Source organism: Molossus molossus, unplaced genomic scaffold (genome assembly GCF_014108415.1).
Source record: "Molossus molossus isolate mMolMol1 unplaced genomic scaffold, mMolMol1.p scaffold_m16_p_7, whole genome shotgun sequence".
NCBI lineage: Eukaryota > Metazoa > Chordata > Mammalia > Chiroptera > Molossidae > Molossus > Molossus molossus.
In genome coordinates, this window is record NW_023425401.1 from 63711245 (window position 1) to 63727560 (window position 16316).

A 16316-nucleotide genomic window follows, 5' to 3' on the forward strand; every position below is an offset into this window, starting at 1 on the left:
CAGGAATCAGCAAATAACAGCCCACGGCTAATCCAGCCAAACACTTGTTTTAGTATAGCCTTCAAGGGGTTCTTTATATTTTTATATCTTCAATAATGGCTTTATCAACAAAATACAAAATATTTACTATCTAGACCTTTATAGAAAAAGCTTGCCAACTCCTGCTCTGAATAGCATTTTTGTAAAAAGCGTTTTTCAATTGAAAATATAATTCCTTATTTCTGGATATTTAGCCTGTTTCCAAATTTTTATATTATAAACAAAGTTGTAATGAATACTCTTGTAGTAAATTTCTACACAGAGATAGATGTAACTTATACTTTCAAAGGGGATATAACTTGTACTTAACATTATTTATTTTATATATAGCTATTTATAAATATTTATAATTATTATTTCCTAAATAAATAACTTTATTTTATGGTAAAACAGGAATTTTACTAGAATTATTAATGTTGAACATAAATTAGTTAGGCAATTTTCTATTCTCCAGAAGAGAAAGCTAAGTTCAAAGATTCTAAAACCGGTATCTTTTCCTATTACTTGAACAAGCCAACTCTGTAATATCACTCAAGATATCATTTTATACATAGGCAGGAGTTTGAAGGAAGTTCTTTTTGTTTGTTTGTTTTTTAATCCTGCCCAATTCTACAAAGGTAAAAAGAAGAGTCTGGAATAAAATTTGAGAGGGCATAGTCACCTTGGAGGTAGTAGTTGAACAAAAAGTTAGAAAAGCAGGCTTTAGAGTCAGATCACTAGGTTCAAATCCATTTTACCAGCCCAGAGACCTTGGGTAAATTAACTAAACACTGTTTCTTCATCTGCAAAACAGAAGCAATAATCATGGCCAAGTCACCAAGCTAATTAATACATCTAGAAAGCTTACCGAAGTGCCAAGCATTGGTTCCTATACTAAATATGTTTCTGTTTGTAATGTTGTTCATTATCAAAATAGATTACCAACAGTGCTCTTTCTAGTGCACAATCTTTGCTCCAAAAAGAGCTCAGAACTTTCCTCTATAACTAGTAACTTGTAGGATTTTAAAATCCCAGATATTAGTGTGCTCACTTGCTTTTGTTCAAAAACATATTTAATAAAAAGCACATTATTTGTTTCAGCCTGAACAACACTATTATAAAAGGAGTCACCAATGGATTAAAAAGCACCACTTTAGAGGAAAAAATTATCTGAATATAGAAATATCAATCTTTAGGCTTACAATGTATTTTTCCTTTAACTGCCTAAAAGTGGAGTTTACTCATTTTCCTACAACACATCTAAGCAATTCGGTAATATTCTTAACTGCTCCATCTAGCTCATCTCTCACATACTTCCTACTGACTGAACTTGAGAAGCATTTCCTTTGTCTTCTGCTACTAACCAGCTAGACTCCTACCTCCCTCCTATCTCTTATGGGACTTCAACTAGAACTTCCTGTCATGGGTCTCTCTTTTTAGTTTACCTGTCACCAGCTCTGACCCTCACCCCAACAGCCAAGGCTTTGGCTGGCTTCCCAATGTCCACAGGATCAAATATAAACTGTCTGGCTTGACAGGTTAGGAACTTCATAACCTCACCCTAGTTTCCTTGTCCATCCTCATTTCCTCAACTTCCTCTTACAGTCCAGCCACACGGATTGCCCCATGGTTTGTTGAACGTTCTTAACTTGCTCTCTGTACATGTTCCCTCCTCCCCAAAGACATGCCTAGCCTCTCTGCCCAGACTCATCTTCCATATTAACTCTTGAACACTACAAATGAAGCCATTCCTGACTGATTATCCACTGTGCTCCCATAGTGCTCTGCTGCCACCTATACCATAGCAGTTATCCTTGAAGACTGAAAAGATCTTAGAGCTTCAAAATGGGAATAAAGTTCTTTTGAAGGTAATATACTTCTTTGTTATGCTTTTCAGGAGTAAAATACCATCTTAGAAATGATTTGGCTTATCATATCAAAATAGAATAAACAGACTGTATATTAAAAATTAAAAATACTAGATGTGAGGACCATTTTAGTTGCCACAACTAATTAACATGACTCCAAAACCCTTAATTATGTCACCTATTACAAAAGATATTTATTTACTATCTTGGCTGTAATATGGTTTAGAATTTTTACTTTAACTGCAAAGTACAAGTTAAACTTGTACATACTGACATATACACCCCTTTCAATAATATTAATTATATTATACCCAGCAATTTCATTTAATTTGGTTATAGTTTCCAAGATTAATAAAAACAAATAGATAATTTTGAGCAGTCAATATTCTATTCTTCCTTCCTTTCTTTTTTACTTCCTCTTGCTTCCAGCCTGCTCTTGAATGGGCCAAGCACACTCCTATAAAGTAGAATGGCATTTGTGTATATAGGAATTGTCACTAGTACAAAAGAAGATAGATTTGCATTTAATCTTTGCCTTGTTTTCTAGGGAACCTGGATAGAGTAGATGCTGATGTCCCATCCTACATCCCCTTGTCAACAATATTGTTTTCTTGAACACACATTAAAATAAGAACATCAAAGAAAACATAGAAGAAACACTTCATGACACTGGATTTGGCAATTTCTTCAGTATGACAGCAATAGCACAGGAAACTAAAGTAAAAACAGATAAACTGGACTACATCAAAATTTTAAAACTTCAGAGTACTCAACAAAGGGTAAAGGCAACCTACGGAATAGGAGAAAATATTTAAATATTTGCAAATCACATAACTGAAAAAGAATACATAGCATATGTATATTTTATGTTATTTATATAGATATAGATATAGTTAAATCACTTACAACTTTATAGATCGGTATCTATACCTCTATCCCACCAATCCATCCATGCATTCTGTTCATGGGGTATTGAGTTCTAAATAAGATATATCTATATCTATCTTTCTATCTATCAATCTATATCTATCTGATAGGGATTAATATACAGAATATATAAAGAACTCAACAACAAAGACACAAACAACCCGATTAAAAAAATGCACAAAGGATTTGACTAGACAGTTCTCCAAAGATATAGGAATGGCCAACAAACGTAAGAAAACATGCTCAACATCACTGATCATTTGGGAAATGCAAATCAAAACCACAGTAAGATATACCACCTCACACTTTTCAGGATGGTTACTATCAAAAGGAAAAAAAAAAATGTGTTGGTGGGGAGAAAGTAGAACCTTGGTGGGGATGTAAAATGGTGCAGCCTCCATGAAAACAGTATGATGATTCCTCGAAAAATTAAACATAGAATTATCATGTGATCTAGCAATTCCACTTCTGGGTATAAATCCAAAACAACTGAAAGCAGTTGTTTAGAAGAGATATTTGTACACCCATGTTCATTATGACATTGTTCACAAAAACCAAAAGGAAGAAACAATCCATGTATGAATAGATAAACAAAATGTGGTTTATACATACAATGGATTATTACTCAGCCTTAAAAAGGAAGGATATTCTGCCTGGCCAATGTGGCTCAGTGGTTGAGTGTTGACCCATGCACTAAAAGGTCGCTGGTTTGACTCCCGATCAGGGCACATGCCCAGGCTGTGGGCCAAATCCCCAGTGGGGGGCGTGCAGGAGGCAGCCAATTGATGTTCTCTGTCATTGATGTTTCTATCTCTCTCTCCCTCTTCCTCCCTCTCTCTCTAAAATCAATAAAGAAAAAAATTTTTAAAGGAAGGATATTCTGATACATGCAACAAAATAAATGAACCTTGAGATCATTATGCTAAGTGAATTAACCCAGTCACAAAAAGTAATTCAAACTGAGGGAGAAACCCAAGACAAACTTCTCCAAAGACTAGACTGTAAAATGACCCACTATACTTAAAAACCTAAATGTGAAAAAAAACAAAAACAAAAAAACCCTAAATTTGGCCTATCAACAGCCTAACCACTTTGCTGGTCCATAAACTCTCTAGAATCAGTAATATCTGGGAGAGTAACCCCTTTCTTAGAGCCAGTGAAGAATCTTTCCAAGCCCTCGGGTTGAAGCACCAGGCTGGCTCTCTTTTAAGATAGTTTTTGATATCTGTAAATTCTGCATAAAGACTCATGATAGAGTATTATGTTGATGCTTTTCTTTGGCTTAAAATTTTTGTTGCTCACTCCCCCCTCACCCCCCCATAGTAGTTTAATAGGAATGCTACCAACCATTTCAGTTCATTTTTATGCCTTAGATTTACCTGGATAGAAACAACAGGTGACCCTATGGAGCAGGTGAGGTATTTGGGTGATTTACTAGGTCTCTTAGTTACATTTGCAAATGAAGTGCATTTTCTTTCATGAGTGGCATTTGGGGGGGAGAGGGAGAGAATAGTGGTTTCCAGGGGCTAGAGGGAGGGAGATATGCATAACTAGGTCTCCTAATATTATGCTATTTTTTATTTCTGGCACCCTTAATTTCCCCTGCTTTTTACTTTCTCTTCACTACCATGCCTCCAGGGAATACCTCCCCATTCACAAAAGCAGCAGCTTCATCCCAACACTGTCACCTCTGGTCCCACACTCTTTCAAGCCACCTCCTTTAAGTTCCCAAACAGCCAATGTTCCACCAGGTCTCAGACCTGTTCTCACCATTTCCCCACTGAGAGTGTGGCCCTCTCCCTCCTGGGAGTGATTTTCATCTGTACTCTGCCACCGCTGGGGCTCAGCTGCACTCTCTTCATTTCCATCTGGTCTCCATCTGACTCTCAGCTCCAGAGTCAATCCAGAGCATGCTCTGCTTGTGTCAGATATTTATTTCTCCACTTACATTGACGTTTACAATACTCCCTGCTTCATAATTATGCTGGAAGCATGGGTTATGTGTGCCTTTGTTTGCTCTCCTTGTGGATCCATTTAGTAGCTGAAGAATGTTTGGAAAGATTTAGATTTAGATGGCTGCCAACAACCTCTTCACCTCTGAAATGAAATACCTGGACAGGGTTCTAACATTGCAGGATTTGGTACCAGTGTTTCTGAGGACACGGGGTTCTCAGTAAACTAGAGATTTCTAAAAATAAGAATGATGATCTGAAATACTTTTCAATTCTTTATTTTAAATTAACAAACATTATACTCCAGGTATAATAAGCAAACTCAGTAATGTGTTACCAGAAACCCTAAAAACTGTTATCAGAGGTCCTTACTAGTAAAAATGTTATGAACCATGACTCTCTCTAGTCAACCTACAAATACATGATGGCATAATATATAAGGTGTTCACTAGAGGAAATGTATAAGCTCACATTTGCCCTGACAAAGCAAACAAAATTCATATAACTATATACAATACCAACCCCAATTTAATAAACTCTAATGGTTACAATTACATTGGTATAGATTTCTAGCAGGTTATCATAAATTAATATTCCTCTGAGCTAAATAAAATATTAAAAGTAAAAATACTATTATTAATCCATCTATAAAATTGATGAGCTTCTTAATCTGTGTTACACTTAAACTTATTTCTTCTACATAGTCTTAAAAAGGAATTTTTCAAAAAGCCCTTCCTTATATGTCACTTTTTTCTCTTTAAAAAATAATCGTCAACAAAATTTAGCTCCCAACAGCTTTTAAGGTAACTACTTCCCTTTTGATTTTATGAAATAAACTATAATTTCAATGACTCAGAAATTACACCAATGAGTATGCAATATTTGTTAAAAGAATGATAAAATAATAAATATTACAGCCCTGGCCAGTTCGGCTCACTGGTTAGAGCGTCGGCCTGCAGACGGGAGAGTCCTGGGTTCGGTTCCCGCTAAGGGCATGTACCTCGGTTACAGTTTGCCCCCGACCCCAGTTGGGATCATGTGGGTGACAACCACTCGATGTGCCTCTTTCACGTCGATGTTTCTCTCTCTCTTCCTCTCTCTCTCTCTCCCTCCCACTCTATCTGAAAATAAATGCAAAAATGTCCTCAAGTGAAGATAAAAACAATAAATAAATATTACAGAACCTACAGTGATTATTTTTTGAAATAGGTTTTTTAAATATCAAGGTTAGTTTATAAAACTTTGCATCAATTTTCCTACGGCCAACATGCTTCCGGTTATAATACGGTTCAAGATGAGGAGAAAACTTTTTGTTCCTTTTCCTATTTGTTTTTGAAACTAATCCACTTAATGTTTTTATAGACAACTGTCATGTTCTTCCCCAAAGTTCAATACCTATGGCCCATCTTCACCACCCTAGACTCGAAAAGGCTGTATTTAGCAAGGCAGAACAAGTTCATTATAAAATGGGTAGCTAGAAATCCCCAGGCTCCTGAATCACCATCTTACCTCAGACTCATCGGTAGATTCTTCGAGAGACACGGTTTCCTACAAAGTATAGAGGGGGGAATGGTCAGAGCAATGACAAAAGAATAAAAAATATTTGCAAGGGAAAAGAGTCCTTATGCCCCCATCACCAATATCCACCTGCCCTTTTTTGGAGTTAATCTGCAAAGGACTCCACATGGTCTAACTCTCACAGACCTCCTCCTTCTCCACACCCTGCAGGACTGAGATGGTCACTCTGGGCCACACAATCCACTGTTCCTGCTGATCTCCCTTGATTGGTCAGCAGGTTAAAAAATGACCCCAGGAATTGTCATGTGAGTATATGGAAGGCTTTTCCCTGGCTAAAAATGCAAATCACTCTGGTAAAGCAGCCTTACTGATCTCAGAAAGGAAGAGAAAACTATCATTTCAAATTATCTATAAGCCAATATTTATACTGAAAAGCTCTTGTGCTATTAATTATTATACAATTAATCTGGTTGAGTCAAAATGATAGTCTTGCTTAAACAGCATTTACAAAAGGATTTCCCTAGAGTAATACCTATCAGACACTGCAAACAAGCTGTATAATTTATATACACTCTTTAAACCATTAATTGGAAGACAAATTCTGCCATTTAACACAGTTTTCCTCTTGCTAGACAATGAATCTTGCTGCTCTGTAGAAAACAAAGCAAAATGGGGAAAAATTGACTTGATCCTGCTAATCTCTCACCTGTCCACTGAAAAAGAGAATCTGCTGATGCCACGCATCCTCAAAGAGGTCAGCAAAATGAAGATTTACTTAACGTACTTATAGATATCAATAGCAAGAAAAGGTTACAACTAATATGCTGACACTGAATGTAAGCATTTTGCAACAATCCATGAGATAAAAAAAAAATGAGGCAAGGACATTTTAGACATAACAAATATTTCTTCAACAAAAAGAATGAACATTTGTTAAAAAGTTAGATGCAAAATATTACTCAATGCAAATTGGATAGCAGGATAAACTCAAATTTGGTGTTTGAAAACATTTTAATTTCATTCATGGAAAACCGGTAAGAACCTGGCCTTGTGGCAATATAGTCTCTGCTCTCAAAAATCATCTGTAAAATAGGGATGAAAGTTACTTGTAATTAAGAATTTTATTGTAGTTACATCATTAACCATGATGAATATGAGACTCTCCTCTATATTCTAATGCAGCCTATTTACTTTAATGTTATTCTAAGTATTAGGAAGTTCTTAATAATTTGGAACTACAATCTCTCCACAGTAATTTTTTATTCTTAACACCAATAAGACACATAAAATCCAATTATTCTACTACTATATGACAGTTCTCCAGAGAGTTAATGACACATATCATGCCTACCCTTCTTAACTGTTCCCCCTCTGTGCTGACCATCCCCAGTTCCAGGCTTTAGACCACTTACTATTCTTACCCTTCTCTTTTGTACACTCTCCACTTAATATTTAACAGTCACTGTTCTGACATCTTTATTGAACATCTACTATACATATATATTCCCATAATGCTAAATGCTTTCCAGATAGCATCTTAAAATGTCCTACCCCTGAGGTAAGAACACTGAGGCTTAGAGGCTGAACTTTTACAAGTCCCTGAATATTAAGTTGCTAGCATTAGCAAAACCAGGCTTTGACGACTGTGCCAATGAACCACACATTGGTTCCTATTTCCCAGATCTAGAACTCTGAAAGGACAGTTGACTACTCTTTTCAGAAAAATTACATTAAACTGAAGGAATTTTTTTTCTTATTTGGAATTCATTAAAATACACACAAGGCGTAAAGGGCAAATACACACAAGGCGTAAAGGGCACATATCCTGTTTACATTCTTGATTAAAACAAAAATGTAAGTCCCCATCCAACAATTGCAATCCAAAAACTCTAAATCATATTACACTCTTGCATCCCACCGGAAAGCAGTCAGATCTCAGAAACCTGAGATCTTCAGGGAAAACCACTTCCTGTGACTGCTAGATCAATCCAGAACATTTACTCCAGGTCTCTCTCAGACTTATCCTCAGCACCAGCACAAACCTCCCATACACAGCTGTGACCTCAAAAAAAATTACACTTTTGTTCACAATCCTACCAAAGCAATGCAGTGACTTTGAGAATTAGCCTGGTCTGTTATTTCTTAGCATCATTAATTCATCAAGCCCCTATGCTTAATGCTCTAGAGACAGGCAAACAAGAAATGACGACATGAAATATCCCCAGTGAGGGATCCAAGAAACAAGGCTGAATCTTGAGAAAGATTATAATTTAGAAAGTCAGTGGTTTTCAAACATTTTTTAAATGTATGTCTATCTTTCATATAATCTAACTTCAAATCATGAAAATGTTATAAAATTGTGCTGTTCTGTAAGTAAAATAAGCCAGACACAAAATGACAAATATAGTAGGACTCTTCTTATATGACAAAGTAAAATAGAGGTTAGCAAGGCTGGGGAAGGAGTAATGAAGGGCTATTATTTAATGGGTACAAAGTTTTAGTTTGTGATGATGACAAGTTGTTGAGATGGATACTGGTGATGAATGCACAACAATGTGAATGTCCTTAATGCCACTGAATTATATACTTAAAAATGGTTAAACTGGTAAATATGGTATTTATATTTTACCACAATAAAAAAAAATTTTTTGCTGTTCTGGTTAAAGCTAAAATGATGGGCTAGAAGTTACCCAGTGACACAAATGCACAGCCAGACAAATTCTGGGCAACACAGTGAAAGCTAAACCCAACAATTGTTTCACTTTACCTTTCTTTTGAAGACCAATTCCGTAAACTCAATCATCTATCTAAACTTAATGCTCTCCGGACCGCAGGCCGACGCTCTAACCGCTGAGCTAAACCGGCCAGGGCTAAACTTAATGCTCTCCATAGCTTGACATGCCACCTCCCCAATCTATTCATCAACTGTGTCAGATTACCTTCCCACACACATCAGAATGGTCACTGCCCTCCTCAAAGAATCCTCAGGAGTTAGATTTTAGATTCCTCAGCAAAATAGTCAAAGCCCACCCCAACTTGGCCCCAAATAGACTTTTAATCTTTCTTCCCAATCTGTAGAAACCCAGGGCCCTCCAGCCACATTGGGTGACTTCTCACCAAGATATCACGTGCTCAGGTCTCTATGCCAGAGGAGACAAAACAGTGGCCTTCAAGTGTTTTGTTCAGCTTGGGTAGTGTCTTTTAAGACTTCCACATAAAAATCTGTATTTCTCCTTCATAAAAAAATCAGACTATATGTCTACCAGGACCCACATTTCCACATAACATCAGTTAGAGCTGAGAAGCTATGCTCCTAAGACAGGATGCACTTTACCCACCAACCAATACCATTCCTGATTTCCCTATGTCAAGATAGTCCCACTCATTTCCATTGCCACTGCCTGCCCTGAACTTGTGATGCTTGTACTGAGCCTTTCCTAAGTGCTTCCCTCAGCTTAGAAGGCCGTTGGCCCAACTCTACACTCATTTTAGCAGTCTTCCAATTTCCAACATGCTCTACAGGTTCAAGGAAACCCACAGGGGTATCTCCAGGAAGTACCCCTGAAATCAACAGAGTTTTTATTTCATGGTTTTATTTTTATGTTGCCAATTAGTGTTTGTTTGTTTGGTTGTTGTTTTAAGTTTGAAACACACTGACTATTTCTAAATCCTACCTTTCTTCACAACCCAACCTGGGTCTTACCTCTCACATAATTGTGTCCTGAACCCAAGACACAAGGTCCAGATTTGGGCTCCTAAGGTCTTTGTTTCTTCCTATAACCCTCAGCTCTCACATAACATTAACAGCCATGTCCTAATGTTTTCCTTTAAAATACTCTGTAGCTAAACCCAAATGTTTTTTGCCTGTTGTCTCTCATTATCCTACCCAAAGGAGCAGCTCAACACCCATTTGCTGGTGATGATGATAAAAAATAGCAACTGATCTAACCTTCTCCCTCCTCCATATATTCCTTTTCTACTTCTGAGCAATACCAGGTGCATATTCTTCAGGCAGACGCTTGAATTATTAGCTTTTGGCTGCAAGACAGTTACAGAGGTGGGCAGGAGGAAGGCAGCAGCAAACAAGGATAGAGAAATTCAAACAGAATGTTAACCACCTAGCAATAGCCCAGGAAGAAAGCTAACTGGGCTCTAAGATGATTCCAATAAAGGCTTTCAACCTATCCTCACCCCTAATCCCAACATAAGCACACAGCCCATGACAGTGGCCTGAGAGAAGACTCAGCCAGCTAGCTCAGAGGCAGAAGGGTGAGAAAGGCTGTCAGCCCAGAAGGAGAGAGAGAAGCCAGGACCTCCCAGGCTGTGAAATCCTCAGAATTTTGAGGGCATACATGCTGTTTGCTTGGTGGGGGGGAGGAAGAAGAAAGGAGGCTGGAGCTTGAGGAGGGCTAGCTTCAAATTCTGCAGGATAAAGAAACAGAACAAAGCCCAGGGTCCAGGAAATCAGACTTGGCTGGAGACAGACATTAAACATTCCTTCCCAGCAATGTGTATGACACGGCAGAGCTTAATGGAAGAGATGGTGGGATAGCTCTCAATTTCTGAGTCAGGCACAGGAAAGAGGGAATATTTTGTGTTGTATGTATTCGATATCCTGTGTCACAAAGTCTCAATTTCAAAAAGGTTTTGGGTACCAAAGGACTAGGCTGGTTTAGTAGGAAAGATAAAAAAAAAAAAAGTATCTAGGGAGCTAGCAGGAGCAAGGACACTCAGGTTACCAACTCTGTTCAACCCATTAGCCTTAGCTACTGCACTCATCTTATTCTGCAAGTAAAGAAAAATCTTGACACCTGCCTCAGCTTAGTGAACCAATCCCACATCTGACTTTGCATTAGAACCATCTAAACTCAGTTTGGGGAACTGGCTAATACCTTTTAATACACTTCATCTTCATAGATCCTGATTCAGTGGGTATGAATAAGAACCTGAAATCACAAGCATTTGGTAACAAAAACATAAGGAGGACCAAGTTTCTAGAAGGCAAAAAGACAACTGTGACTGGGCAGCTGCATGAAACCTCAAGCCCCTGATCTCCCAAGTACTCCTTCTCCTAGGTGGCAATGTGGCTAGTAGGGAGACTACTAATAATGAGCTAGTGGCATTGGCTTCAGACAACCAACCCAGAAAATATGAGAGAAAAAAACTAACAAGGCAATAAGCATGTCCAGCTGAGCTAAATTGTGACTACACTTTAGTTACATGACAGTAAAGAGTAGGCTGTCTAAAAATTTCTGATTCTGTACTTTTGCAACTTGTTTCGGGCTTTGTTTTTCCTTTATTCATTCCTGAAGTTGCTTTTATAAGTCTGTTTTGGCCAAACTGTAAGAGAAGAGAAACGTGCTTACCTAAGCCAAGCCCATGTTTGGATGATAAATCATCGTCCTCTTTATAAGACAATCATTTTAATCTGGCCACTTTAAGACGTTGTATGTCATACTCACAAGAATCCTAGAGAGTAAAATCTCCAATTTACAGGCCAGGAAACTGAGGCAATCAATTATTTATTGACTTGACTTTTATTTTAAACATGGAGTAAAATCATATGGGAGTATACATGCTCATGAATGTGCCTCTGATAATATGTTAAGTGCTCTACAATAAAGATAGAATTTCCCTGATGTCTAAAACAGAGGGAGAAGTCAAAAAAGAAACTCTCCTATTTGGTTAAGAAGTAGATGGTCTGATTGATCAAATATGTCAACAGACTAGGTTCCCTACTGCAGAAAAGATGAAAGAGTACCTGGGGAGCTGGCAGAGGAGTCTACATAGGGCAGTAATCAACAATACATTTGAATTAATAACTTTCAAAAGTTTCAAGTAAGATAAAATAATAACCCAAATTCTATTGAACCTTACTTATAATTTGACATTTTCAATTCATAAGGCTATTCTCCCCCTAGTAAATTCATTTAAACAGTTTATTAAGCACCTAGTACCACCTGTAAAGCACTAGCCCTGTGAAAAACAGACATGAGTAAGCTCAAGACAAATACACAAACAACCAGACTGCCAGCAGAATGTTTTTCATAAGAAAGATATGGACAAACACTGTAGGACATCTGTGATTGTTAAGGTCAACTATAAATCATTTTGGTGCTGTTTAGAAGATTTCCAGGCAGAAGGCTGGGCCTTAGCTCTTCCTATATAACATACATGTATGCATTTTGGGGAACTACCTTTAACATACTCAGCATAAACAATGATATCCCAATAACTCTTAAAAATGTTTATTCATATCCAAAAAGTGATTTTTAGTTTGAGAGTCTATGAAATGTTTTACATTTTGTTAATTCACTACTCAGTACAGATCTCACTATATTGGTTCTTCCTAAAATTTAAGGGGGGGGGGGGGGAAGCAATCGCCAAAAAATGCAATGCTCAGAAACATTAAGAAGAGAGTTAGTTTTGACTTGCTTATCATGGAAGCCTGTTTGCATTTACAGCAAAAAGCTTCCTTTGCCCTAATCTGTCACCATAGTTACTTCTAAAACACATCTCACTCCTTAAAGCATTCAGAGGAGGAAAAAAATTATGTCAAGATTTTCTAAAAGGTTCAAAGTATCAGAACAGAACAAATTTACTTAACTCCACTTTTGTGCCCTTTAAGCCTTCAAAAAACTGTATATTAAAGGCCTACTATCTTAGTTGAGATTTTAATGGCTTACTACTGTAAAATGTGAAATGCACAAAAAAGCAGAGTGAGAAAAGTCTAACCATTTTTAATCTATAAAGGATAATTTATAGATTAAATGTAGGTACAACTATTTATTAGCTTTCTTTTAAAAAATAATAAATAGGACAACAATTTGTGAATGTTTGCTCCTTTCTGCCATGAACCGGTATTTCTGAAAATGACACTAACACCACTGTGGGTGGGGAGGGAATGCCTGATCTAATCCTTACTGGCTATTAAAACATGAAAAATCAAATAATGGCTTGAAGGAAATTTATAAAGATGATAAGGGCTAATTATACTCCATAAAGTAAAAACAATTATTTAGAATTAGGTTTTTAGGTATTTTTTTTTAATCCTCTCTCAAGGATATTTTTTCCACTGACTTTTAGAGAGTGGAAAGGAGGCACGGAAGAGAGAAACATAGATGTGAGAGAGACATCGACTAGTTGTCTCCTGCACGTGTGCAGACCAGGGCATGGGGTCGAACCTGCAACACAGATACATGCCCTTGACCTGGAATCAAACCTGAGACCTTTAGGTCCAGAGGCCGACTCTCTAACCACTGAGCAAAACCAGCCAGAACGTAAGTATTTTTTTTCCTTTATTGATTTTAGAGAGAGAGGAAGGGCGAGGGGCAGAGAGACAGAAACACCGATGACAAAGAACACTGATTGGTCACCTCCTGCATGCTGGGGAATGGAATTTGTACAGCACTTTTCAGTTTAAAGAACCCTTTCACATTTGATCCTTAGAAAAGAATTCTGTGTCCTAAATGTTTATTCTGATTGTTGATGTTCTGCCAGCAACAAATAATTCCTCTCATAACTTTATGCCCAACTTTTACTAAGCACGTTAACTTTGTGTGTAATTCATTCCAACTTAAACCACCTTTCAAAGATGGCATTAGACTATCTCTCTTATATTTAAAAGTTAAATAACTAGCTCTGGCCGGTTTGGCTCTGCGGTTAGAGCGTCCACCCGCGGGCCAGAGAGGCCCGGTTCAGTTCCGGCTAAGAGCACGTACCTCAGTTGCTGTTTGTCCCAGGCCCCAACTGGACCGCCTGGGTGGCCACCCACCACTGATGTGTCCCTCTCACATCTATGTTTCTCTTTCTCTCTTCCTTCTTCTCTCCTTCCCACTTTATATCTCAAGATAAAGTGCAAAAATGCCCTCCAGTGAGGATTAAAAAATAAACAAATAAAAGTTAAATAGCCTAAAGTCACATATTAAAAAAGAGAACCAGCGCTGGAGCCGAGTCATTCTTGCTCCATAACAGATGCGCTAACCACTGCTGCACGCCACAGTGACTTACCTTTGTGCCTAAACACAATAGACACGAATCAAAACTCATCTGATTTCTCCCAGCCCTCCTGCAAATCGCTCTCCCTGTCCTACTTCGAAAGGAAAGGAATTTAAACTACAGTTACCTGGCCTCAAAACTCAAGTCATCTATTACGCCTCCCACGGACAGTCAGTACCTGGGGTATCCCAGGCTGCCTTCAAGCCAAAACTCCACTGAGCACAGGCCACAGGAACAGAGCCCAACAAAGGGCCTCACCATCGCTGGAGATGTGTGGGTAGGCTTTCCCCGTGCCCTCTACGACCAGGCAGCCCACCCGCGCCTCTACTCCCGAATGGCCTTTCGCTGCCCGCCCGCCGGCCCGCCGGCCCTGCCGTGGGCCTTCCTGGCCTCCAGCAGCTCCGCCCCTCCACACGCTCCTTTCCAAGGCCTGGAGCACCTAACCTCCCTTTTCCCTTTTTTTGCCCAGCAGTTGTAACCTTTACCTGTTCCCCGGCTTCCGCCATGGTGCAACCAGAGAATCACGTGATACACCCGGAAATGAGAGAGAAACAGACTCTGAGGCCCGGGGCCTACTGGGAAATGTAGTTTGAGCTGCATCTGAGCCCGGACAACTTTTCTATCTGGTTAGGCTATTAGGCCTTCGTTTCTGCTTTCAAGTCTCCAAGCTCAGTGAAGTTATGCTTTGGAGATCTGAACATAACCATGATCAATGCTTTATTTTATTGTTGGTCTTATTTTTTTGGTGATTGTTATAGTATTTATTAATATTTACTGTGTATCAGGCCCTGGATTTACACTTTTGCTTGAATTATCTCATTTAATCCTTTCAGTAATCCCTACTATATTATCCCCACTTATAGAGGAGAACACCGTGCCTCAGAGGTCACACAGCTAATAAGAGACTGAAATAAAGTTTAAATTTGACCTCATCTGATTCTAAAGACTTGATTACCAAATGCCCCATGGTCTAAAAGGGTTCTTGCCTTTAAAAAAAAAGGGGGGGGGTATTAAGTGAATATAAAGCAGTCTTTGAGGAGGAGAACCAGAGAAAAATATATATTCCAAAAATATTTATTTAGCTTCTACTGCTTGTTACTTTAAGTTGACATCTTCTCTGGAATCTGGACGTTGATATTAAAAATTTTCTGTTGTTTAAATTATTTGTTAAACTTGTATTGAGTATATTCTGTAGGTAAATATTCAAAATAGAATACAAATGTCTCCATGGTAAAATCTGTAAAACCACTGTATTACTTACAACCTTTAGAATGAATGATTCCCTTTCCATGTTTGCAAGCATTTTAAACCCTCCTTCTTAATCCTCAGGAATTTGCAGTATCCAAAGACAGGGAATTTCTTCTTTCCACTTTTCTCTAGCAGTTGGTAACTAACAGAGGGCATCATATATGGCAGCACATGATGTGTGCCCAGTGCCCTTTTGGACTCCCTGTCTTATTGACTCTGACCTAGTAAGAAGCCATGGACTTAATATTCTGTGCCTCCTAGGTCTCTAGTTGTAACCTGCTCAACTCATGATTCTCACGGCCAGGGTGACTTCATCTGAGACACTTGTCTTCTCCCCAGGGCCTAAATAGCCTTAGCTCCATCCTCTTCCTCCAAGCCTTGCTGAGATCTCTCTTCTAGTCTGCTTATCACTGAGTTACAAGAGAATAAAAAAAGAACAACCCCAAGGCATTTGGATATCCATAGCCAAGCACCCAACACAGTAAGATATTTTCTTACAAAGCAGCCCAAGACCAAATATTGCTCCTGATGTGCTTCAAGTCCCACAAGGACTTTTTCTTATACAAACCAAAGAGGCTGTGAAAACCCTCAGTCAAGTCTCCACAGGAAAAAGAGATAAGCCTAGAGCCTCTACTTTTCTGACTTTCCTCACATAATGTAATTTTCCTTTATGAGATAGACCTACCCATAAACCTCTAGTGGGCCTGATTGAAGATGTAGCCAAAGTTCACTACAGATTCTCCTACTCATACAACTTCAGAGACTCTGGATCCCCCAAGTCTGTTCC

The 16316-nt window shown here is 38.4% G+C and overlaps 1 protein-coding gene across 8 annotated transcripts in view; it reads right to left on the bottom strand.

Moving 5' to 3' along the window:
* The window catches only part of VPS41 (VPS41 subunit of HOPS complex), a 240507-nt gene extending 225705 nt beyond the window's left edge, over window positions 1–14802 (bottom strand). For 4 of the 8 annotated variants that reach the window (XM_036247664.1, XM_036247663.1, XM_036247661.1 and 1 more), the window contains exons 1-2: window positions 14767–14802; window positions 6275–6313 (exon numbers count right to left, since the gene is read on the bottom strand). In XM_036247664.1, coding sequence (XP_036103557.1) covers window positions 6275–6313; window positions 14767–14787 — 60 coding nt within the window. In that variant the 5' untranslated portion in view covers window positions 14788–14802. Of the gene's footprint in view, window positions 1–700; window positions 725–4583; window positions 4980–6274; window positions 6314–14408; window positions 14428–14459; window positions 14548–14766 lie in introns of those variants that run through there. The other 4 variants (XM_036247665.1, XM_036247666.1, XM_036247662.1 and 1 more) reach the window with 4 other exon arrangements.
* Window positions 14803–16316: the final 1514 nt, after the last annotated feature.